The 25,733-nt window shown below is 43.9% G+C and overlaps 1 protein-coding gene across 1 annotated transcript in view; it reads left to right on the top strand.

Moving 5' to 3' along the window:
- The window catches only part of LAP3 (leucine aminopeptidase 3), a 29,180-nt gene extending 6,121 nt beyond the window's left edge, over nt 1-23,059 (top strand). Inside the window, exons 6-13 of the mRNA XM_025922086.2 lie at nt 1,985-2,149; nt 4,803-4,961; nt 9,619-9,743; nt 11,177-11,265; nt 12,348-12,450; nt 19,531-19,610; nt 21,674-21,783; nt 22,504-23,059. Of these exons, the coding sequence (XP_025777871.1) occupies nt 1,985-2,149; nt 4,803-4,961; nt 9,619-9,743; nt 11,177-11,265; nt 12,348-12,450; nt 19,531-19,610; nt 21,674-21,783; nt 22,504-22,693 (1,021 nt within the window). The 3' untranslated portion in view covers nt 22,694-23,059. The remainder of the gene's footprint in view (nt 1-1,984; nt 2,150-4,802; nt 4,962-9,618; nt 9,744-11,176; nt 11,266-12,347; nt 12,451-19,530; nt 19,611-21,673; nt 21,784-22,503) is intronic.
- The last annotated feature ends 2,674 nt before the right edge of the window (nt 23,060-25,733 follow it).

Genomic DNA, 25,733 nt, shown 5'->3' with positions numbered 1-25,733 from the left:
TCTGTGACCTCCCGCATCACCTTAGCCATTTTAAGAGTATGGTAACTGTCCGTGTTCTGCTCCTGGCTTTCGCCATGTGCACATTTTGACCCATGGCTTCCCACTCCCTCCATGCTTTCTGGTTACTAGGAAGCCAGACCCAGTTAGCTCTCTGAAGAGGGAGGGAATAAGGTGACAGGTAGGTCCCAGCAGGTTTCTTTGTTTCTTTCTTTTTTAATGTTTATTCATATTTATTTTTGAGAAAGACAGCATGATCCAGGAAGGGGCAGAGAAGAGAGAGAGAGAGAGAGAGAGAGAGAGAGAGAATCCCAAGCAGGGTCCATGCTTTCAGTGCAGAGCCCAACGTGGGGCTTGAACTCACAAATCATGAGATCATGACCTGAGCTGAAGTCAGACACTTAACCAATTAAGCCACGAAGGTGCCCCCAGCGGGTTTTTTAAAAAAAATTTTTTTTTTTCAACGTTTGTATTTATTTTTGGGACAGAGAGAGACAGAACATGAACGGGGGAGGGGCAGAGAGAGAGGGAGACACAGAATCGGAAACAGGCTCCAGGCTCCGAGCCATCAGCCCAGAGCCTGACGCGGGGCTCGAACTCACGGACCGCGAGATCGTGACCTGGCTGAAGTCGGACGCTTAACCGACTGTGCCACCCAGGCGCCCCACCAGCAGGTTTTGATACAGTTTTCATTTAGCCAGCATCTGTAGGCACTGAGTTAAATTCCAGGATACACAGAGGAAGAGCTATGGTCCTTGCTCTTGTGGTCTAGCGGGGAGACTCATTTCTCAGCCGACTTAATGAGCACCTGCTATATTGCAGCCCTATCCTGGGGTCTGGGAGATAAAGCCTCTCTTGTTAGGAACAGACAGAGGTGAGACCTTCAAGAGGTGGGGCTGTGAGGACACAGCCCGGTGGTTGGCAGCTGTCATGGACTGGTTTGGAACGAGGGCCCCATGACCAGGCAGTCGGGCTTTGAATCCTGGCTCCCCTGCCTGCTGGCTGAGTAACGTCAGCGAAGTGATTGAAGTCTCTGTTACACGTTCTTCGTTTGTTTAGTACAGCTGTAATTCCAGCCTCCTAGGGCCTTTATGACGATGGAAAGACACTGTCAAGTGTGTGGCATGTGGTAAACCCTCCAAACTATGAGCTGTTTTATCTGTCTCTGTGCCACCTGTATTAGTTCCTGTTGTGCATAAGGAGATCTGGTGGGGGCAGGGGGTGGTGGTGGCTCCTGGTTGGCTCAATCAGTTAAGCATCTGACTCTTGACTTCAGCTCAGGTCATGATCTCATGGTTTGTGGGTTTGAGCCTCAGGTTGGGCTCTGCATTGATAGTGAGGAGCCTGCTTGAGATTCTCTCTCTCCCTCTATGTCCCTCCCTCATGCGCACTTACTCTCTAAATAAATAAATAAACAAACAAACTTAAAAAAAAAAGGAAAGGAAGAAGAGCTGGGATCGTGAAACACATGCGCATGTCCTTTCTCTTAAAGCTGGTCATTGCCCTTCGGTGTGGTGGTGTTCAGAGCCCTGACCCAGGCACAGAGAAGGCAGAAAAACCTTCACATCCACTTCAGGACTTTGCAGTGTGCTTGCTGTCCAGTGAGCACTGGAGGCTGTATCATCCCTGATGCAGTGAAGGAGGACAACATGGGCCTTTGGAAATGTGGAAACCTCCTCCATCAGTGTGTGTTAGAGTTAGGGCTTCAGAGACCCATCAGTCCACCCCTTGTTCATGCACATGAAATGCAAAATGCTTACCACCTCTGACTCAGCTCAGCAAGGGCTGTGTTTTCTAGCTCTTGTACGTTGTCCCCCCCCCCCCCCCGCCCCAGGTCAGAGCACCGAGAATGATCCAGGTCCCATGTGTCCGTTTTGCACCTGTAGTCTTTGTCTTTTGTTTTTATAGGGTGAGGGCCCTCCTAGTTGCGACACAGTTAGTGTCTCGATAGGCTGTCTCGTGGTGACCTTGTGCTTTCTTCTACCAGTGGGGACCAGGAGGCTTGGCAGAAGGGAGTCCTCTTTGCTTCTGGACAGAACTTGGCACGCCACCTGATGGAGACTCCAGCCAATGAGATGACGCCAACCAGATTTGCTGAAATTATTGAGAAGAATCTCAAGAGTGCTAGTAGTAAGACAGAGGTTCATGTCAGGTAATTCAGCGTCATGTCAGTTACCCCAAAAAGAAACCTTGTGCCCATTAGCAGGCACTCTTCATTTCCATCTCCCCACCCAGCCATCAGTTGGTGAACATTCGGGTGCTTCTCTACCTTTTGGATACCATGAATAATGCGGCTCTGAGCATTGATGTCCATGTTTTTGTATGAACATATGTTTTCATGTCTCTTAGGTGTGTGCCTAGGAGTTGAATTGTTGGATCAAATTGTAACCGTTTAGCTTTTTGATAATTTGTATATCTTGTTTTGGTGAATTATTTCTATCTTTTTTTGACATAAGTAAAGAGCACAGCATGCCTAAGTTGGCATGAAATGAGAATCTCTGCCTTGTAGATTCCTAAATTGGGTACCAGAGCTGGTTCCTGGGCAGCCCTGTGTGGTCATCGTCAGCAGCTGGGCTGTGGGAGGTAAAAGCTACCCCTCCAGGTTCTGTTACCCTCTTGTGATCTCCCCATAACCCTGTAAGCAAAACAAGTCTGACCTTGGGGGAAATTTATGATTAAAATAAGTCAGTGGATATTTGCTTTACCTAGATAATTGTTTACTACCAGTGTTGTATCTCAGGGGAGCTTCCATTTAAAATATCTTCAGTACTTAGTTGTGACTGGAGTTCACGTTATTTGGGGAAATCCCTATGGTCTAGATAGAGTGAATAAAAATGTATAGTTTTTAGAAAATGCAGCACTTGATAAGATGCACTTGATAAGATAAAATCCAGAGCTTGATAAGATATTTGGAACAGTTAGCATATGTTTAATTTGTAGCAACATTTAGTCTCTCTATAAAGGTGTCTTGGCAAAGACTGTTACTTTTTTGATCTGAGGAGACACCAGAGCTACTTTGTGTCAGCAGATAGTGACTGTGTGGTTACACACCAGTGAGGGTGCCTCCTGTGTGCCTGGGAATTGGGCACGCAAATGCGGATGGTGGTGGTCCTTGACCTCAAAGAAGTGAGGAGCTTATAGGAAGGAACAGGCAGGAAAATGGGGGTGTGCGGAGGATCCTGCCCAAGCAATAGTCAAGGAGGGTTCTGGGAAAGTTGAAAAGTTTGCCAATGAAAAGGGTGCCTAAGCAAAGTCTGGAGGTTCCTTGGAAATTAGCAGATGGAGAGAGTGGGGTGGGGCATTTCAGGTGCAGAAGCATGTGTTTGGTGGTCCCTTGGAAACTGCGGGGCTGGTGGCCCAGCCAAGGGGAGGTTCGGCCACAGAGGAGGTGGGTCAGGTCGGTATAATTCATTAAACTGAGGCAGCTGCATCTGACGGCTGTAGTGTGGATGGGTATGAATCAGAGAAATACAGACAGGACTTCCAGAAGGACAGGATTTTAACAAGGCATCAAGTACTGAGTTTGTGATTAAAAAATGCCCATGTTATACAGCCTTGCTGCTTTTGAAGTGGGCGTTGTTTTGTTTTTAATTGTCATCCTTCTGTCTTTATGTTCTTTTCTCTCTAGAGTCTGGCGGCCATCTCTCCATGACACAACCCTAGTTTAATAGTTTCTTTTTTTTTTTTTTTTAATTTTTTTAACATTTATTTATTTTTGAGACAGAGAGAGAGAGCATGAACAGGGGAGGGTCAGAGGAAGAGGGAGATGTAGAATCTGAAACAGGCTCCAGGCTCTGAGCTGTCAGCACAGAGCCTGACACAGGGCTCGAACCCACAGACTGCGAGATCATGACCTGAGCCGAAGTCGGACGCTTAACCGACTGAGCCACCCAGGCGCCCCCCTAGTTTAATAGTTTTAACGAATGGGTAGTCAAGTGTGGGAGGAGCCATATCCTTGGATATGGCTGTTTCTGCTTGGCCGGTAGGAGTGTAGGATTTCTCTCCTGGCCTAGTTACTGTGGCCAGAAATCAGTACAAAGCCCTTTGTATCCCTTGCCTACGAGGAATAGCGATATGGCGTCTGTTTTCTGGTTGGCACCACCATTAGATCATCCCCAGCGATCCCGTGTTTGTTAAATAATTACTAGTTTTCCCATTTCAAGCAGACATCTCAAACTGCAGTTGAAACCGTGAGAAATGGTGTCACAACATTGAAAAGATCAAATTCCAGCAATTCTAAAAAAGCAAAGAAAGGCGATACTTTAGTTCACTCATTGAAGTGTAGCTTTATGAGGGTTTTTCTTTGTTGTTTTCTTTTATTGGTTAGGTTTTTTTGTTCTTTTTTTCTTTTTTTTTTTTTTTTGTCATTTTAGAAATACAAAAAATAAAGCAGTGGACCCTGTAACTGTTTTTAAGCACCATTTGTGGTTTCAGAGCCTCGCTAACTTTATCTTGCATTCAAACTTTGGATATGTGTGAGCAGATGAGGGGGAGGAAATCAAGTAATAAGCACTTACTGAGTCTGTACTGTTATCCGACTTTGTATTACGCACCATGGATGAGCTCTCTTAGTAATTCTATAGTTAATCTTCTGACAGATACATCTTTGACCTCATTTAATAGATGAGGAAACGCTTAGAATCAAGTGACTGGCTCAAGAACATGCAGAAAGCAATTAGGAAGTGATCATTGAAGCATTATGTCGCACATTTTAGGAGTTTTACACGCAGATGAGCTTTTTCTAAGCTACTTTGAAATAGAGCTAACCGTAAGTGTGTTGACTTTTCACCTTTTCTGCCCTGTAGACCCAAATCTTGGATTGAGGAACAGGAAATGGGATCGTTCCTAAGTGTGGCCAAAGGATCCGATGAGCCTCCAGTCTTCTTGGAAATTCACTACAGAGGCAGCCCCAATGCAGGCGAAGCGCCCCTGGTGTTTGTTGGGAAGGGAATTACCTTTGACAGGTACCTCTTTGTGCATCTTTGCTTTGTATTTTGGGGAATGCTTTGTGTGGACTTATGTAAAGTTTGCTTCAAAAGCACAGTGTTTGGTCAAATCTTACGTTACTTTAAATGTATTACTGTGTGTCAGAGACTCTGTTAGGCACTTTACATATGTCACCCCTGGTGTGTCCTCTAGGAGTTAGGCAGACATTCTATAGATAAGGAAACCCCGAGTTGGAGAGATGAAATAATTTGCTCAGAGCCCCATAACTAATACCTAGTGTTGGAAGTCAAACTTGGGTCTGTCTTTAAAATGACTTGATCTTTCCACCATACACTTTGATTCTCCGTGTGGATGTTCAAGATCCCTCGTGTGGATGCAGGGATGCAGCTGTTTGGATCATACAGCCTCCTGTCTGCCCTGTTTCACGTTGCTTTGTTTAGCTGACCAGCCTGGCTTCCATTAATCCTGTTAAGCCTTAAGTATTCCTTAGAATTGGAAACTGATTATTTCAAGCAAGCAGAAACTGAGGTGGAGAAGATGGTATGGGTATTTCCGGAGGAAGCGTTGGCTGCTGAATACTAGTTCAGAGATGCCAATTAAGTGTGAGAGTTAAATTGGGGCGCCTGGGTGGCGCAGTCGGTTAAGCGTCCCGACTTCAGCCAGGTCACGATCTCGCGGTCCGTGAGTTTGAGCCCCGCGTCAGGCTCTGCGCTGATGGCTCAGAGCCTGGAGCCTGTTTCCGATTCTGTGTCTCCCTCTCTCTCTGCCCCTCCCCCGTTCATGCTCTGTCTCTCTCTGTCCCAAAAATAAATAAACGTTAAAAAAAAAAAAAATTTAAATGTGAGAGTTAAAAAGGATTACTTGGCCAAAGATTGCGGTGGATAAAACACGTGAGATTTTTGTTTTGTTTTGTTTTAACTACGGGACTTCTCAGGGCACAGGATGTAGCATTTTCTAAATTCCCTTCGGTGGGAATTTATTTCTCGTGGGACTCATGGTCCCTGGAAACTACTTTGGAAAATGCTGCTACGTGTCCATTAAATCTGGGTGTCTCCAGTACACGTGCACACCCATTCAGAGACTCTGGTACGTGAATGGAGTGTCCTTACAGGAGTGTGCTGGGCACGGTGACGCCCGTCCTGGGCAGAGCTGGCCGCCAGCAGAGTCTTCCTGATGTTAGCCTCCTGTGTCTTCCACCCACAGGTCCACCTCCTCTCCTTTGAAGCATTGGGCTCCAAACGATCCTCAGTAAAAGATTCAAGCTCATACTATTCAAAATATGCACATTGATTTTTCAGTTTCATTCATATGCTATTGTCACTTAAGTGTTTATTCTAAAACACTATGGCAAGGAAAAATTAGAGCACAAAAATGGTGCTGTGTTTAATGGTCTTGCCAATTGTGATGATTTTATATTGTCTTGGGCTCATATCTCAATGCAGCGTTAACGTTCAGTGTGAAGTTTATTGTTAATTCAATTCCATACTTGAGTGTTTGCTGTGAGAATTTTGAGCAAGGAGACCTTGGTAAAGAGAAAGCTTCCTCGCAGGAGTGACAGGCTCACATAAAGATGGGAAGGGAAGGAGAGGGTAGTTCAGCAGGGAGTCGGGCAGGGGAAGGAAGGACGGTGGAGGCTGCAAGGCAGGAAGGACGAGGGAGCCCCTGGAGCTGACAGAGCACCTACAGCAGAGCCTCACAGGGAAGAGGACGCAGTGGCTGGAGAGGTTGGTGGAGCCGGGTCCTTCTGGGACCGCTGGCATTTTGGACTTGGCTCTAAGAACAGTATGAGGTAACTGAAGGGTTTCTAGCCAAGGCAAAGGATGACGTGGGATTTATGTATGTAGTGAAATTCATCCTTGAAGTATTCAGTTCGAGGAGTTTAACAAATATGCATAGCCCTGCACCAGCCTCCGCTCCTGTGAAAACAAAATCCTTCCATTACCCCAGACACCGGCCTGGTGCATTTTGCAGGTGTCCCTTTCCCACCCCTGCCTCAGGCCACCAGTCATCTTTGTGTGGCTGTGGATGAGTGTTTCTTGTTCTAGAAATTCATTCTCATGGGATCTCTTAAGTCTTCTTACTTCTTTTCTTCTTTTCTTTTAAGCCTGCTTTCTTTCTGCATCATGTCTGTGACATTCACTCATGTTGGCCACATCAGTAATTGGTTGCCTTTTATCACTGGGCTGTATTCCGTTATATGGGAACACCAAAGTATATTCATTGTAACTGCGTGTTTCACTATACACAGTGACCGAACTTCTCCACAGTGGTTGTGCCATTTTGCATTCCTGCACACAGATCCAGCTGTGGGGCGTCCTCCCCAGCCTCTGATACTGTCATTCTTGGATTCTAGCTCTTCCTGGGGATGTGTGGCATAGCCCGGAGGTTCGTTTTGAGTGTGATTAGTTCCCTAATGACTAATGGTGTTTAGCATTCTCACTGCGAGTATTGGCTGTTGGTATATCTTTAGTGAAGTGTCCAAATCTTTCGCCTTTTTTTTTATAGGACTGATGGTCATGCTGAGTTAGAAGTTTTTAAAACTATACATTGTATACATTGTTGTATTCTAGATAATAAACCCTTTGTGGGGTCAGTATTTGAAAGTATCTTTTTTCCCCCCCTCTCAGGCTTGCCTTTTCATTTTTTTAAGTGACCTCTTTTGAGGAGCCGTTTTAATTTTGATGAAGTGTAATTTATCAGTTTTTACTTTTATACTTCATGCTTTTGTTACCCTGTTTAAGAAATTATTGCCAATGCCCAGGTCTGTGTTTTCTAAGTGTTACGGTTTTAGCATTTAAGACTATGATCCATTTTGAAATTTTGCATATGCTGTGAAAAGCATGGCGTTTTTTTTTTTTTCTTTCCATATGGATGTCTTTTTGTTGCAAACCTATCTCTTTGAAAGACTGTCCTTTCTCCATTGAACTACCTTGCACTGTTGTTAAATCAGTTGACCATATAATTACGGGTCTAACTCTGGCCTCTTTGTCATTTTCCCAGGACCTTGCAACCAAGTGTCTAATGAGTACAGCTCTGTCTTGAAATGTTGTAACATGACCCTCCAGTTTTGCTCTTTTTCAAAATTCTTTTGGCTGCATCATTTGCATTTACATATCAACTTTAGAATCCACTTAGGATTTTTTATACACACACACACACACACAGAAAGCCTGCTGGGATGTTGGTTGAGATATTTTGTATTTTGGTAAGAATAGTCATTGTGTGGGTAATGAGATGAAGGGGGTAATAAGATTGACATAGGGAGACCTTAATATATAGGAGCTGCGGCAGACATCTCCATGACGTGATGATGTCCTCACCAGGGTGGATTCAATAGAAAAGAAATGGGTGGATTTGAGAGCAGTCTAACAGGTGAGCAGTGAGAACTGCTGCTCTTTGGTGGTTACTTTGAACTGTAGTCCTATGAATGGAAGGTGAGAAGGATGTGGCCAGTAGACAGAATGACCTCATGTACCAGTGTGTTTCCTTTGCCCCCATGGGGTTCTCCCTGGACTTCTTGGACCAACAGTGTATTTCTTTTCTTATTCTGAGCCAGTGGATCGTCTTTAATTCTAGGTGTAATTGACAGCCATCTAATTATCCAGAGCTTCTGAGACGAGTGAGAATTAGGACCTAATCTCTAAGGAAAACAGACCTCAGTGCAGGGAATAGACTCTGGAACCGCCAGGTCAGGTCAGCAGCACATCTCAGAACTCACAGTGCGAGCCCCAGCTCCAGGCCCAGCCTGCAAAGCCTGTGGCTTCTGGACTCTTGCAGACTGGAAGCAGAAAAGTCACTAGGTAGTCAGAGAAGCCTGTTTGGGGCAGTAGTTTGGGTTTCTTGCCAACTGAAACCCATCTCGGCTCTCGGGTTTGAGCACTGTCTTTAAGGCTTCTGGGGAGCATCTTCCTCATGCCTCTGCCTGATTCAGGTTGTATTTTGCCATCAGCAGGATGGAGTGCACCTTAGGGGTGTCGGAAGGAATTGTCCTTGTGTCCTTCTGTGGCTTGCGAGGGATCCTCCCAGTCTTCTGAGCTTGTTGGCTTTTCTTAACAGTTTGTGACCCTCAGGTTCAATAAGTTGACTGACTCACAAAATTTCCTGAAAAGACACGTCTATGTGGGTGTCAGGAGCTAATGAGCTAATACAGAGATGGGTTTGAACAGCACCGATTACATGACTTAGTAATGGCTCCACTGACACTGCTATGTTTCAATCAACAAGAAATAAAATGAGCCAGGACACCCATTTATGTTTTTATAAAGACTGTGATATCATCTTTTAAAATGTTAAGTCATTCAGATTCTCAATTTAGAAACTTGAATTTTCTTTGCCGGGTAGATGATGCCTCAGCTTATATATTCTTTCTTTTTTTTTTTTTTTTTTTTTTTTTTTTTCAACGTTTATTTATTTTTGGGACAGAGAGAGACAGAGCATGAATGGGGGAGGGGCAGAGAGAGAGGGAGACACAGAATCGGAAACAGGCTCCAGCCTCTGGGTCATCAGCCCAGAGCCTGACGCGGGGCTCGAACTCACGGACCGCGAGATCGTGACCTGGCTGAAGTCGGACGCTTAACCGACTGCGCCACCCAGGCGCCCCTATATATTCTTTCTTAAAGGGACGTGAGCCCTCTCTTTCGCCACTCATACGGCTGCTGTCCTCTCCCCCCACAGTGGCGGCATTTCCATCAAGGCCTCTGCAAATATGGACCTCATGAGGGCTGACATGGGAGGAGCTGCCACCATCTGCTCAGCCATCGTCTCTGCTGCCAAGCTGAACCTACCCATTAACATCGTAGGTGAGGGGACAAGGGGCGTGTCCTGGAGAGTTCTGGAATCCAGTCAAATGGCAGAATGGGCAGCAAACATAGTTTCCTCTAACCTGAAAAAAATCAGGAAATGTGTTTGTTTGTTTTTTTAAGATTTAATTAATCAACTAATTTAGAGAGCAAGCGAGGGAGGGGCAGAGAGACAGGGAGAGAGAATCCCAAGTAGGCTTCATGCTCACCATGGAGCTCAAGGAGGGGCTCAGTCTCACGACCATGACATCATGACCTGAGCCAGTATCAAGAGTCGGCCGCCTAACTGACTGAGCTTAACCAACAGCTGCCCCAGGAAATGGTTTTTAAATAGCTTTTCCTCAAGCAGAAGCTGCTGGCTAAGTGTCTTCTTGCCTGAACTGGTGGAGTTAAATGTGGGCCGTAACTAGAATTGAGTTTTTGTACTTCTGCAGACAGTGGTTAGCAGTCAGGGGCACCCAATGTGGGGCTTGTGACTTAACTCCAGTGAAAACCGCTCAGCAGTCTGGGTGGAGAACACCTCCAGCTCATTCAGGGGTGGCCTCATCGGGCTTGTGGCCGATTACAAGGCATGAAATACAGAAAATGCCTGGGACACAAGAAGTGTTCCGTCCACAGCCACTCTTTGTGTCATTCAGGATGACAGACGCTGCTGGGGGCTCGCTGTGTCTCAGGAGTGTGGGGATGGCGGGGGAGGACTTAGGTTAACTGACTGCCCGGTGTCCCATCCGTGGTTTATACCAAGGGAAGGTGAACTTGGAAGTCAGGTCTGTTTCACATGTGCCTCCTCCGTCCTGCCAATATCCTAGTCCTATTTTGCTGAACTTTTGAAAGTAAGTTGCAGACATATGCCAGGTCACCCCTGAATGCTTCAGCGTCTGTCTGTCTCCTAAGAACAAGGACACCCTGTGCAACAACAATACCATTATTTCCAGGAATTTGATACACAGTCCCCTAATTCAGACTTCCCAGTTGTCCACAGAAATGTTTATTTTGTGCACACAGGCACACACAAGTTTTTATTTTTGAAATCTGAGAGCCGGTTAAGGATCACACATTGCATGTGGTTGCCATGTCTCCAATTTTTTTCTATTTTGGAATCTTTTCCTCCCCTTTTATTTTATTCTTTCATGACATTGGCAGTTTTGAAGGGTCCAGGCTTGTCTTGTGATGGTCCACAATTTGGATTTATTTGGTTGTGTCTTCAGGATAGAATCAGATTAGACTCCTTGATAAGAACGCTACATGAGTGTGCACTTCCTGTTGCTGGTGCACATGATGTCATTTGGGTCACTGGTGATGCTAAATTTGATCACTTGTTTAAGGTGATGTCTCTGGCATACTTCTGATGGCCCACCAGTGGCCTCAGTCCTCGGGGGGGTGAGTTTGGACCCGGCACATTCCATGTTCATTCATATATGCTTTTCCAATAGGTTTGGCCCCTCTCTGTGAAAACATGCCCAGCGGTAAAGCCAACAAGCCTGGGGATGTCGTTAAAGCCAGGAACGGGAAGACCATACAGGTGTGTGAGTGGAAGACAGCCCTCCCCATTCGGGTGTTCTTAAAGGAATCCCCAGTGGCCACATAAACACACTTGAAGGGAAGCAGAGCGTGAGCTCCATTTAGAGGAGGGCGGTGTCTTTATTTAAGTGGCCTTCCATGCAGTTAGAAGTATTTTATGGAGAATTTTAAGAACATTTTCCCTGTCTTACTATTCCTCCTCTGTGCTATACACACAAATTACAAGTCTGCAGCAGGCCCTGTAGAGCACAGCAAAGCAGGAAAGCGAGAGCTGTCTTTACCTGTGCCATGATTAGCTTTTTCCGTTTTGGTGTTCAGGCGGGGCACACCGACCTGAATCATGGACTCTGCACTCCTGGTGATGTGGCAGCGGGTTCTCTGCTGGGGCACCTGCATGCATGCACGCACTGCCCATAATGCCTCGGCCTCTGTGTAAAAGTAGGGAATATAATATATATAAAGTTGCTTAAGTTGCAGAGAGTTCTGTCTGGAGATCCAGGCTGCCCTTTCACTGTAACTTTCTTAAACTCTTTAGCCTCTTTGTTTTCAGAAATCTTGATATCTTCCTTTATCCTGTGAGAAACTTGTTGGTAAAATGGACCAGACATTTTCTATTTATTCTTGCTTTCAAAGCCATGAATGAGTGTTTGGTCATCAGCTCTGGTACAGGGCTTATGAAAGCATGTTTGCTCTTCAGATTAAATCTGTTCCTATTCTTTTTTTTTTTTTAATGTTTATTTTTGAGAGAGAGAGACAGAGTGCCAGCAGGGGAGGGGCAGAAAGAGAGGGAGACACAATCCGAAGCAGGCTCCAGGCCCTGATCTGTCAGCACAGAGCCCGATGTGGGGCTCAAACTCACGAGCTGTGAGATCATGACCTGAGCCGAAGTCGGCCACTTAACCGATTGAGCCACCCAGGTGCCCCTAAATCCGTTCCTATTCTAATTGAAGTATGTTTTGATACTGAGTAACAGATGTTACACTGGCTTTTCTTACATTTAAGTTAAACAGTGTTGTATCCAGTTTTGATACTCATTGTTTGTGTTATCTTACCCTTTTTTTTTTTTTACCCTTCTCTTTGCAGATTGATAACACGGATGCAGAGGGGAGGCTCATACTGGCTGATGCACTTTGTTATGCGCACACCTTTAACCCAAAGGTCATCATCAATGCTGCCACCCTAACAGGTCAAACAGCCTGCTTTTCCTACCTTTGTTTGAGGAAAGCCATATTTGTTGGCATAGGGCGTACACGTTAACTCAGGGCGTGATTTTGCTGAATGTGGGCTCGCTCCACTTGCATTCAGACCTCTTTGACCAGAGGAATCGTTCTGCAGCTTAAACTGGTTTAGACATTGGATTTGTGGTTTTAAAACATCTCAGGCTATATCTCTTAAAAAAAAGAAATAACAAGTGGGTTATATCAGCCCACCCAGAGTGACATCTAAAAATGACATGAGATGTTTGTGGTGTTATTGCTATTTGATACAGACCTGAAAAGGTTAGTGATAAATCCCCATATCAGTAGCTGTTTGCGTTAATCATAACGTATCCGATGCCAGCTGAGTTTTCTGAACTTCCTGTACTTGACGTTACAAAGAAACAAAAACCTTGGAGGGTGGGTAGGGAGGTCCTCATTTAACAGGCAGTGTGGTGCGAAGCGTAAGCTCCAAGGCTGGCTTTGGGCATCTCCCGCTTAACAGTCGTTCAGCCTTGGGCAAGTCACCTGACCCCCTAGAGCATCAGTACCTGGGACAAAGTGCATTTGCCTGCCAGATTGGGAGATAGGGAGTTTTTAGAAAGCCCAATACAGTGCCCACACGGGGCGGGCATTGGATGAAGGAAGGCTGGGACACCACTGTTGGGTAGAGTAACAAATTCATTCCCAAAGGGGTGACAGCAGACACTGCCTTGCTGCACAAAGTGAATGTTAGGAGTCTTTCATCCAGCAGTTCTCTTGCCGAGATTTGTTTCTGCCTCTGTGAAGGTTAAAATTCAGACCATTTTTTCTCTTTCGGTTTTTATTCTTCTGATCATGTGAGCCTTTACTTTAGCAGAAATCAGTTCATGTTTTCCCTTTTATGTGACTGTAACAATACTGCATAGATTTATTTGCTGGGAGGCCTTTTTTTAAGCTAGCATTGTAGTATTTTTGTGGTCTTTTGTCTTTCTGTTTGATTTAGCAAACACGTGAGCTGAAGGGTGGAGGTGCTGAGGCTGGTGTTTGGGGGGTGGCAGTGAGGTGGGTGGTATAGTGCACCTTTCCTGTAAATGAGGAAGCACAGTCCCCCTCCCCCCCTTTTTTTTTTGTCTAGTCTGGGGGTGAGAAAATTGGTCTCAGGTAACTAAGAGCAAGCTGATGGGTGAGCCTTTACACTGCCCAGATGTTGGCCCAACGGAAGCTCCCCACACGGTGACTGGCCCTTTCTGAGTTCCAGTAGCTGTGATCAAAGGGGACAGTAAGAAACACTTTCCAACCCCAGGTTCATGGTGGGAGGAGGTACATAGTCTTCAGAGATAAAGGACCTGATTTTGAAACTTGTCCTGCATCTTAACAGCATGTGACTTTGAACAAGGCCTCAGTTGTCTCATCTGTAAAAGGGGTATAATAGCACCCCATTAACAGGAGGGGTTTCTGTGCAGATGAGGTGAGATGATAGAGGTTGATGTTACTGTCCTGCCAGACACTGAACCAATGATACTATCCTTGAAAAGGCAGGCCCGTGTCAGACCGTAGGAATGATGGTGTGTTTAGGGGATGACCATTCAGTCATGCTACCTGTTTTTATTTCATTTCATTTCATTTTTCTAGTGCAACTTTCTGATTTGGGATGGAGTAAGAGGGGTGACATCCTTGGAGCTTTGATGTTTCTATGAGACTATGACAGTTCTGGTAACTTGATCAGTTAGTACCTCAATAAACGGCTCCAAATGGGCCTTGGAAAAGAAAACAGAAAGTATGCCTCTGCTATTGGTAATTCTGAAATTGGTGATGGTACCAGTTCTGTAATTATGTAGAAAATAGATCATTTTCGGGGCGCCTGGGTGGCTCAGTCGGTTAAGCATACGACTTTGGCTCAGGTCATGATCTGATGGTTTGTGAGTTCAGGCCCCGTGTCGGGCTCTGTGCTGACAGCTGGGAGCCTGGAGCCTGCTTCAGATTCTGTGTCTCCCTCTCTCTCTGCCCCTCCCCTGCTTGCACTCTGTCTCTCTCAAAAATAAATGAACATTAAAAATTTTTTTTTTTAATTAAAAAAAAAAGAAAATAGATCATTTTCTAAAGTAGGTAATGAAGTCAGCTTCAGAGCCTTGATTTCAGTTGGATCATATTAAATATCTATGTCTGTCACTTCCTATTCCTTTAGTAGAAGATATCACATTCTTATTTGAGGGTTGGGCATCTTGTTTGAGAACTGCTGCTTGAGCTGGGATCTGAAAGCGGAGGCACCACTGGGTGGAGGAGGGAAGGAAAAGCATCCCAGCGGAGGGCACCCTTCACCTAAGGGCTTGTGGGGGCAACGGTGAATGGGTCTGAGGAGAGCACAGTGCAGCTGGGGCAGGCACACAAGGCCGACATTCTAGGAGGTGCCAGACCCCGGCTCCACCTTGGCATGTTACTGGGTATGAAACTGGCGCCATCAGGGCTCATGCTGGCCGTGTGCAGAATGCACTGGAGAAGGGCGCGAGGTGACTGGCAGGCCAGCTAGGCGGTGAGCAGTGTATACTTGCTGACTCTTGTGGATGTGTGAGTGTGTGTGTTAGGATGAATGTTGTATCTGCAGGTGGCCTCAAAATAATCTGTTGAGCAGGAGGGGGTTAGGCGGGTGGGGGGTATAGATGAAACAAGCTTGCCCGTGAATTGGTTACTATTGATGCTGGTTAATGGGTATCTGTGCATGTAAGGTACTATTCTCTTTGTGTATATTTGGACATTTCTACGAGGTTTTTGTTTTTTGTTTTAAAGACCATTATTACTGTAGTCCAGGTGGTGGATAACAGTGGTAACAGTGGTGGAAGAGAGCAGCAGATAGGTTTGAGAGAGAATTGGGAGGTAGAGAGTAACAAAACCTGAAGGAACAAATGACCCAAACAGACCTGAGTTACCAAATGGCGTGCAGAATTATGGGTTTTTGCATATGAGTCACCAGTTTTTGTTTTAAATTGTCAACTGTTCTGGGGCGCCTGGGTGGCGCAGTCGGTTGAGCGTCCGACTTCAGCCAGGTCACGATCTCGCGGTCCGTGAGTTCGAGCCCCGCGTCAGGCTCTGGGCTGATGGCTCAGAGCCTGGAGCCTGTTTCCGATTCTGTGTCTCCCTCTCTCTCTGCCCCTCCCCCGTTCATGCTCTGTCTCTCTCTGTCCCAAAAATAAATAAATGTTGAAAAAAAAAAATTTAAATTGTCAACTGTTCAAAATTCTTTATTATTAACCAATTATTAATGTAGTTTACTTGTGATGTTTTGGGCAAAAGGTACAATCCATGCACTCATGGCACAGAGTAATCGGATACCAAAGTACTGCTCTCTTTCCTGAAGAGTCAGCTTATTCATGGCATGGGTGTGGTGATGGGTTGACCAAGATTAACAAAATGAAATGATTCCTCTAAGCTTTATTTCTTTTTTATGATTTTTTATTTCTAAATTTACATCTAAGTTAGTTAGCATATAGTGCAACAATGATTTTAGGAGTAGATTCCTTAATGCCCCTTACCCATTTACCCATCTCCCCTCCCACAACCCCTCCAGTAACCCTCTGTTCTCCATATTTATGAGTCTCTTATGTTTTGTCCCCCTCCCTGTTTTTATATTATTTTTGTTCCCCTTCCCTTATGTTCATCTGTTTTATATCTTAAATTTCTCATATGAGTGAAGTCATATGACATTTGTCTTTCTCTAATTTCACTTAGCATAACACTCTCCAGTTCCATCCACGTAGTTGCAAATGGCAAGATTTCATTCCTTTTGATTGCCGAATAATACTCCATTGTACATACATACCACATCTTCTTTATCCGTTCATCCACTGATGGACATTTGGGCTCTTTCCATACTTTGGCTATTGTTGATAGTGCTGCTATAAACATGGGGGTGCATGTGCCCCTTTGAAACAGCACACCTGTATCCCTCAGATAAATACCTAGTAGTGCAATTGCTAGGTCGTAGGGTAGTTCTATTTTTAATTTTTTGAAGAACCTCCATAATGTTTTCCAGAGTGGTTGCACCAGTTTGCATTCCCACCAACAAGGGAAAAGAGATCCTCTTTCTCCGCATCCTGGCCATCACCTGTTGTTGCCTGAGTTGTTAATGTTAGCCATTCTGACTGGAGTAAGGTGGTATCTCATTGTGGTTTTGATTTGTGTTTCCCTGATGATGAGTGAAGTTGAGCATTTTTCATGTGTCGGTTGGCCAACTGGATGTCTTCTTTGCAGAAGTGTCTATTCATGTCTTTTGCCCATTTCTTCACTGGATTATTTGTTTTTGGGGTGTTGAGTTCAAAAAGTTCCTTATAGATTTTGGATACCAAGCCTTTATCTGATATGTCATTTGCAAATATCTTCTCCCATTCTGTTGGTTGCCTTTTAGTTTTGCTGATTGTTTCCTTCGCTGTGCAGAAGCTTTTTATTTTGATGAGGTCCCAGTAGTTCCTTTTTGCTTTTGCTTCCCTTGCCTCCAGAGACGTGTTGAGTAAGAAGTTGCTGCGGCGGGGATCAAAGATGTTTTTGCCTGCTTTCTCCTTTGGATTTTGATGGCTTCTTGTCCTATGTTTATGTCTTTCATCCATTTTGAGTTTATTTTTGTGTATGGTGTAAGAAAGTGGTCCAGGTTCATTTTTCTGCATGTTGCTGTCCAGTTTTCCCAGCACTATTTGCTGAAGAAACTGTCTGTATTCCATTGGATGTTCTTTCCTACTTTGTCAAAGATTAGTTGGCCATATGTTTGTGGGTCCATTTCTGGGTTCTCTATTTTGTTCCGTTGATCTGAGTGTGTGTTTTTGTGCCAGTACCATACTGTCTTGATGATTACAGCTTTGTAATACTTCTTAAAGTCCAGGATTGTGATGCCTCCAGCTTCAGTTTTCTTTTTCAGGATTGCTTTGGCTATTTGCGTTTTTTTCTGGTTCCATACAAATTTTAGGATTGTTTTGTCTAGCTCTGTGAAGAATGCTGCTGTTATTTGGTAGGAATCACTAAGCTTTATTTAAGTCAGAGAAGTGTGCAAATACCACAAACATGGAAGTGTAGGGAATCACTCATTGGGGTGTCATACGGCCACTAATCCCAACTGCAAAGAAATGGAAGAATGTGGGAAGTTTTGTTTATTGTCAAAAAGTTTACAAAACAGTGTATATAATTCTGTCTTCAAGTTTCAGTTTTTCGTGGGGGAGATGCTAACAACCGGTCCATGAAAAGCCACCACGCAAAGCTACAGTTAAGGATTAAGGAGCACCCTGCACATGCCTTGTGTTATAGGTAGCAGGTGCCACCTTGTGAAAATTATAGAATTTCCCTCATCTTCTGTGGTGTCTCCTCTGACGTTCCAGGAGTATCCTAGTACCGAATGGTACTAGGGTTGGCTTTTCCCTTCGCATAAATACTGAGCTCCTGTGTCCCAGGCAGAGTGCTAGGCCCTATGTGAATACTTAGGAATTAATGTGATCCCTGCCCCAGAGCTTGCAGCAGGACCAGGCAGGTAACAAACAAAATTGCCTGGAGCCAATAGTGGAACCAGAGAAGGCGCCGCTAAGCTGTAGCATCTACTTGTGGTTGGCGTTCAGGAACATGTACCCACAAAAGCCTGGAAATATGGATTTTTAACTTGATTTAAAAAGTATAATAATGTGGGGCACCTGGGTGGTTCAGTCAGTTGGACGTCCAACTTCAGCTCAGGTTATGATCTCACCATCTGTGAGTTCCAGCCCCGCATCGGGCTCTGTGCTGACAGCTCAGAGTGTCTCCCTCTCTCTCTGGCCCTCTTCTTTCTCTCTCTCTCAAAAAAAAACAAAAAAAAAAAACAAAAAACAAAAAAAAAAACCCCAAAAAACCCCCATATATATATATATGTATATACATATGTGTATACATTTATATATATATAAATGTAAGGGGTGCCTGGGTGGCTCAGTCGGTTAAGTGTCTGACTTTGGCTCAGGTCATGATCTCATGGTTCATGGGTTTGAGCCCTGTGTCGGGCTCTGTGCTGATAGCTCAGAGCCTGGAGTCTTCTTTGGATTCTATGTCTCCCTCTCTCTCTGCTCCTCCCCTGCTCACGCTCTCTCTCAAAAATGAATAAACATTAAAAAATATATATATATATATATATTAATGTAAAAAGAAAAGTCTTCCAAGGTGATGCAAATTTGTTGGAGAAGGAAATGAAGATGAAACAAATTAAGTATGGTAAAATAAGAACACTTTTTTTTTAGAAGGCAGAGTCTTACAGCAGATGTGGTCAGAAATACTGAGGAATTAGAGATGCTTAAGTGCTCCATAAAAGGTAAATTATGATACCTGTACCCAGTGGACTTTTAAAGTCATTAAAACTACTTTCTAGGGGCGCCTGGGTGGCGCAGTCGGTTAAGCGTCCGACTTCAGCCAGGTCACGATCTCGCGGTCCGTCTCGCGGTCCGTGAGTTCGAGCCCTGCCTCAGGCTCTGGGCTGATGGCTCAGAGCCTGGAGCCTGTTTCCGATTCTGTGTCTCCCTCTCTCTCTGCCCCTCCCCCGTTCATGCTCTGTCTCTCTCTGTCCCAAAAAAAATAAATAAACGTTGAAAACTACTTTCTAATGTTTGTTTATAAAAGAGGAATAAATGTTTAAATTTTTTTTAAGTTTGTTTGAGAGTACAAGCCAGGGAGGAACAGAGAGAGGGAGACAGAGATAGAGAGACAGAGACAGTCCCAAGCAGGCTCTACACTATCAGCACAGAGCCTGACATGAACAGTATGGTCTTATGTTTTGTTTTTTTTTTTTAAGTTTAGAAAAAATCTGGAAGGAAATATTTAAAATATATAATGGTTATGCTGAGGATGAGATTATTGGTGATGTTTGGTATTGTTTCCTTTTTTACGTTTTCTCTAATCACTGAAGCTGACTTCCAGTTGAGGAACTAGGAAGATCTTAAGTGTATACAGTAAAGATTTTCTAAGGTTACCTGTTTTTGAAAATGAAGCATACATTAAAATCACATTAAAGACTGAACTTTTGGTTTGAGCAGCAGAGAAACACATCGTGCCTGAAGACGCTGAACATTGACCTGAGGGCTTATGTCTTGCAGGTGCCATGGACATAGCTCTGGGGTCCGGTGCCACTGGGGTCTTCACCAATTCGTCCTGGCTGTGGAACAGACTATTTGAGGTAGGAATAATATGTAGAGACTGAAATTACAGAGATGATTAAATTATTATGATTAAACCCAAGTTATTCTTTCTTCAACCCCTATGTGACCTAGTGATTTTTTTGTCGCAGGTTTCCCTTTGAATTGAAAATACAATACACTCTATTCAATGTGCTTTGGTTTCTCTATAAACATTCCAAAATTATAATTATGATACCACATTTCTCTTCTCCTTTTGTGGCCTCAGACTGATGTGAAAGTGACTCAAATACCACGGCCACCGTGTAGAATCCCCGAGGTAGGAAAGGTTTTGAGGACAGCTTTGTAAAGGAAGGGATAGCCTTCAGTGAATGCGTGTTGTGAGTCGACAGGGCTTGTCCTGGGTATTTGTAGGCGGTGTGAAGTATGTTTGCTGACCGCTGTGCTCTGTGCCTCCTCCAAACCCCTTCGTAGCCAGCCTGCCTCTTCCAGACAGCAGTCTCTGTCGCCCCTCCCCCACGCTGCCCCACTGCCGGTGGCTTTCCCCAGTCAGCACCACTCAGCCTCACTAGCCTGGCTGGGGGCAGCACTCCACCCCCGCCTTTTGGTGACACCCTACTCTTAGCTTCTGTGACAATTTCTTCGGGTTCCCTTCTTCACTGACTTCTGTTTCAGCCTCCTCTGCCAGTTTTTTCCTTTGCCCCTTTGATGGGCGTTCAGCCCTAGGCTACATGCTCTTCCCAGGCTTCACGGGGAAGCCCAGCGGCTTCAGCGGGCACCTCTCTGCTGCTTGCTCCCGTCTCTCTCCTGAGCTCCAGACCTGGTGTATCTGCTGGGTAATGAGACAGCTCCATCTGACCCCTCCTCTTTCAACAAGTAATGAATGGGAGCTTCCTGCGTGCCACTGGGGGACAAATACAAAATGTCTCTGAGTACATTCTTGATACTGAAGAATTTGCCTTCCCCGCCCAGCACTTGGGACATTCAGCTCGGTTGTCTCCTGCCAGGCTGGGCAGGTGGGGGGACTCTCCTCTAGCCTGCCATGCACCCCATGTCCCTCTTTATCAAGCACCCACAATGCTGCTGTTTTGATTTGTTTTTAATTATTTTTTTAACGTTTATTTATTTTTGAGAGAGAGACACACACAGCACGAGCAGGGGAGGGGCAGAGAGAGAGGGAGACACAGAATCCAAAGCAGGCTCCAGGCCCTGAGCTGTCAGCATAGAGCCTGATGTGGGTCCCAAACTCATGAACCGTGAGATCATGACCTGAGCCAAAGTCGGATCCTTAACCAACTGAGGCATCCAGGCGCCCCTTGACTTTTTAAAATTTAAGCTTCTTTTTAAAAAAAAATCAAAGTTATATGTGTATAAACATTTAAATCCCAGTCAGCAATCTACAACAGTCTACAGTCTGTTTTTCCAGAGGCAGACACTTTCAACCCTGGGGCTGATTCATCTATTTACTCATGTCTCAAAATAACAGCTTCTGTTGCCGCTTCCTGACTTTCCACTTTTCACAGTGTATTAAAACAGTCTGTGTATCTGTTTCCCCTACTAGCCTTTGAGCCCTCTGATGGCTCAGACATTAAATTTCTTTATATCCCCAACACCTGGCGGTGCTCTGTAGCGATTCAGTAAATGGTGAATGTGAACGAGTGTGGTTTTGATTATGTGAATGAATAAGCTCACCTTGTCTTAGGCTCTGGTCTTCAGTGGTGCAGTTTCAGACATGTCTTTCCCCAGCACACTGAGGTGATGAGCATCACGAAGACTGTTTCCCCCTAATCAGTCCCACAAAGCCTGCATGTACTGCTGGATACCAGATTATTGTAAATTGAAATCCATAATATTTGATGGTTTTAGCAGATATCCTACAAATTTGTGGGACATTTTACAACATTCTTGGTTTCTTTTATAATTCTTAAGTAAATCTTTGAATTAACTGAAATGATTCTGGACCTGGTTGTATAGTTTCCTGTTTTAGAGTAATAGGTCAGAGAGAACAGTTCTTTCTTTCCTGCATTGAATACATCAGTGCCATGAATTTAACCAGAACCTACTTCATGCAGTCTTCTAACTATTGTACCTATTTCTACCCTAGGCCAGCATTGAAACAGGGGACCGTGTCTGGAGGATGCCTCTCTTTGAACATTATACAAGACAAGTTGTAGATTGCCAGCTTGCTGATGTTAATAACATTGGAAAATACAGGTATGTAAAATGAGCTATAAAAGTACACCTTTATAATCATTGGTTACCAAAACGATCACTTTAATTTTATGCCCTTTCACAGAAAAATATAGCCAATTTTCTTTTGATGCAGTGTTCATAAGCACTAATTCCTAATGTCTTTAATTTTCAAGGTGTTTTCCAACTGGTTCTCAAAATTTTGTATGTTTTCAAATCTAAAAGTTATTTTATTTTTTTAAGTTTATTTATTTATTTGGAGAGAGACAGCGTGAGCAGGGGGGGGGGGGCGGGGGGGAGAGAGAGAGAGACAGAGAGAGACAGAGAGAGAGAGAGAATCCCAAACAGGCTCTGCAATGCCAGCACAGAGCCTGAAGCAGGGCTCAAACCCACAAAACCATGAGATCATGACCTGAGCCGAAACCAGGAGTTGGATGCTTAACCAACTGAGCAACCCAGGCACCCCTAAAAGTTATTGTAAATAAATGGTAAGGGAAAATGATGAAAAGTAAGTGAATTTATTACCATGGGGAAGAGGAATCTGGAATTTATTCTTTACCTTAAAGCTGTGTCTGAGAATAAATATTCTGAAAGTGGTTTCTGGGTTAAGTTCTTAGTAGATCTCATAAGCTTGACTTTTGCTGTCTGCTCAAAGGAGCTACTTAGCACGAATGGAGGATCTTAATGAAATGGTCAGTGCACATTTACATGGCATTAAACAATGGCTTTTGTCTTTCTCTTCAGGTCTGCAGGAGCATGTACAGCTGCAGCATTCCTGAAAGAATTTGTGACTCATCCTAAGTGGGCACATTTAGATATAGCAGGTGTGATGACCAACAAAGATGAGATTCCGTATCTGCGGAAGGGCATGACCGGGAGGCCCACAAGGACCCTGATAGAGTTCTTGCTTCATTTCAGTCAAGATAGTGCTTAGTTCAGATCCTCTAAAATTTTTCAGTTCTCTTAAATGAGCAGTTGAGCCTCAAAATATTTTTGAATGAATGGATGAAAACCTTAAGAGAAACAAAGGATGGTATTTAAAAATGTAGAACAAAAGAAAATTTGATTATCTTGATTTTTTTCCATTTTAAGTAGAGATTTATAAAGGTAAAGCTAATAATCTTGCTTGGCAATGACTTTTAAGATATTCTATAAATGATTACATGTTGAAAAACTACCTGATTTTCAGAATAGATGTTTTTAAGTGAGGAGCAAAATGTATTTTAGATTTGTGATGCTAGGAACAAACTAAAGGTTCCTATGTACTTGTCAGAAAAAATAAATCCAACTTTTTATGCTCGCTGGTGTGGCTCTGGTATTCTGTATTACTGTCAACTCAGTGACAATTATAACTTGTCTCTTTCTGGCTGTGTTATGTGAACTAAGTAAGTTGGGGCATAGTGATACAGTATTTTCTCCAATGTTAATGATCACTTTAGAGTACTCAGTGATGAGCTTATCAGTTGGTGAGGTAGGTACTATTATCCCCAGATTACAGATGAGGAAAATGAGGCACCAGAGGGAGGGTTAATAACATGCCAACAATGTCACCAAGCTAGTAAGTGGGAAAGCAGAGATTAAACACTAGGGGGCCTCTCTCCAGAGCTGGCATTCTTAATTGTTTATTACACTGTAGTGCTTTCTGTCAATACAGTGGCTTGAATAGATGTGGAATATATTTAAGTGAAGAAACCAGACCAAGAGGGGCACCTGGGTGGCTCAGTCAGTTGAACTGAGCCTTCAGCTCAGGTCATGATCTCACGGTTCGTGGGTTCGTGCCCTGTGTTGGGCTCTGTGCTGACAGCTCAGCGCCTGGAGCCCGTTTCAGATTCTGTGTCTCCCTCTCTCTCTGCCCCTCCTCCACTCACACTGTATGTCTTTCTCTCTCAAAAATAAACATTAAAAAAAAAACAAAACACCAATAAAAGGAATGTTCATGGGTAGAGTATTGCTTATCACCTGGGACTACAACCAATCAACAAAATTCTACTTGTGCAGATTTAGGATAGAACAAACCTCTCCTCTTTTTTACTTTTTTGTATCTAGGTGAACAAATTACCCATGAATTGGATCTATCTATACCTTTTTTTTTTTAAGATTGAACATTTGACAGAAAACATGTTTATTGGAGTTGTTTTTAATATTTAAGAAATGTGACATGTAAGAGGATGTTATGTGTCTTAAGTGGTTTATAGAGAGGGAATGGGTATGGGAATGCACATTTGTGTTAGAATTAAAATCATGCAGGAATAGTGAGGAAACACAGGTGCCCCTGATTATCCATGTCCAGAAGGTACTTTGCCAGGAAAGATGGAAAAAGGTGGAACCACCACTTTGTGAAGGGAAACTAGAAGCATTTCGGTTTCTTCTAGGTGACTCTGAAGGTGAAGCAGGGATTTGATAGAAAGCTTTCTATCAAAGGCATTTTATAAAGAGAGGAACGACAACTCTTGTGTTTATTAGAGCATGGGATCCAAAAAGCATGATTTAGCCTTGGATTCATGTGCTTATTTAGTCTGGCTGAGATGAAATTTAGCTGTCATTGCACATGCATCTGGCTGCCAGGTATTTCACAAACCCTTCACTCATCTCAGAACCACGCTCTGAGGCAGGTGGTATTACCCATGTCTATCAGGGAGGTCTAGGCATGGCTGCGCTGCACGCCAAAACAGTAGTGGTTTAGAATACGATAGTGTTACGTGGTAGCTGAAGTAGAGAACCCCCAAACTGAAGCGGCCCCATCCATGGTGGTTGGATATCCAGACTGGGAAATGCGAATCACCCCCCAGCCTCAAGTCTCTCTCACGGTCCCAGGTGGCTGTTGGGGTTGGAGACCACATGAGGATGGGAAGCGTTGAAGTCTTTTACTTCTGCAAAAAAGTGAAGTGATTCCCACTGTTCCGATGGGTTTTTTTTTTTCTTTTTTGGTTTTATAAAAGTTATATGTATTAAAACATTGATGGTAACATTAACTGGTTTATTTTTATATATTTTAAATTCTCAGTTTTAATAAGTAGATATTTTACCTATTCTAAGTTTTAATTGAATACTGACAACCCATACAAACAAAAATGTTTGTCGTACTCAATAATATTGTAGAGGCATAAAGGGGTCTTAAGACCCAAAAAGAGTTTGGGAACTGCTGGAGTCCACTAGTTCCATTATGGTGTTATATTTTTGTTCAGTCAACAAACACGCCAGGCAGTTTTGGGTGTTGAGAGTACAGGTACACAAGACAGGCAGGCCCTGATCTCATGGAGCTTGCATTCCTGTTGGTGCACATGTGTCTGGTGACTTTTGTTAATGAAGAACAATGAACAAGGTCATTTCAGGTGATGCTTAAATGTTGTAGAGAAAATTAAGCAGGGTGAAGTGGCTGGGCGTGTGGGGCTAATTTTGATGGACACTGGGAAGATGACTTTTGATCTGAGACCTGATTCGCAAAGGGGAGCCTCTGCTTTTTCTGATTACTTGTGCCCTGCGTCCCTCACTCCAGCCCTACTGGCCTTTCTGTGGTTCCTTAAATATGCCCGGCAGTTTCTTTCATCAGGCACCCCCCTGCCCCCGTCTAGAAAGATTTTTCTACGTAAATTTTTACTTCCGTCACTCTAGCGCAGAATCTCTGAGCGGACCTCTCCAGCTACCCATCTCAAATCCATCACTATGCAAATTCTTACCGGGTTTCATTTTTTTAAAACACTTATCTCTACATGATATTGCTATATATGTGTCTCTCTCTCCCACAAAAACAGTAGTGAACTCCACGAGAACAAAGACTTGGGGTGACTGTTAAAATCCCAGAGTAAACAGAGTCTAGGGCCAAGAATAAATGTGCTGGAAAACTGTGAAATTAAATATAATGGGACAAACACTTAGCTTCTGAAGAGATAAACAATTGTTAAAAAGCAAGTTACTGAAAGACATTAGCATAGTGGCTTTAATTAACTATACATATCTAAGGTGAACAATGCCAG

The sequence above is a fragment of the Puma concolor genome, chromosome B1 (genome assembly GCF_028749965.1).
Source record: "Puma concolor isolate L17-30 chromosome B1, mPumCon1.1.hap2, whole genome shotgun sequence".
NCBI lineage: Eukaryota > Metazoa > Chordata > Mammalia > Carnivora > Felidae > Puma > Puma concolor.
This window is presented reverse-complemented; position numbering and strand designations above follow the sequence as displayed.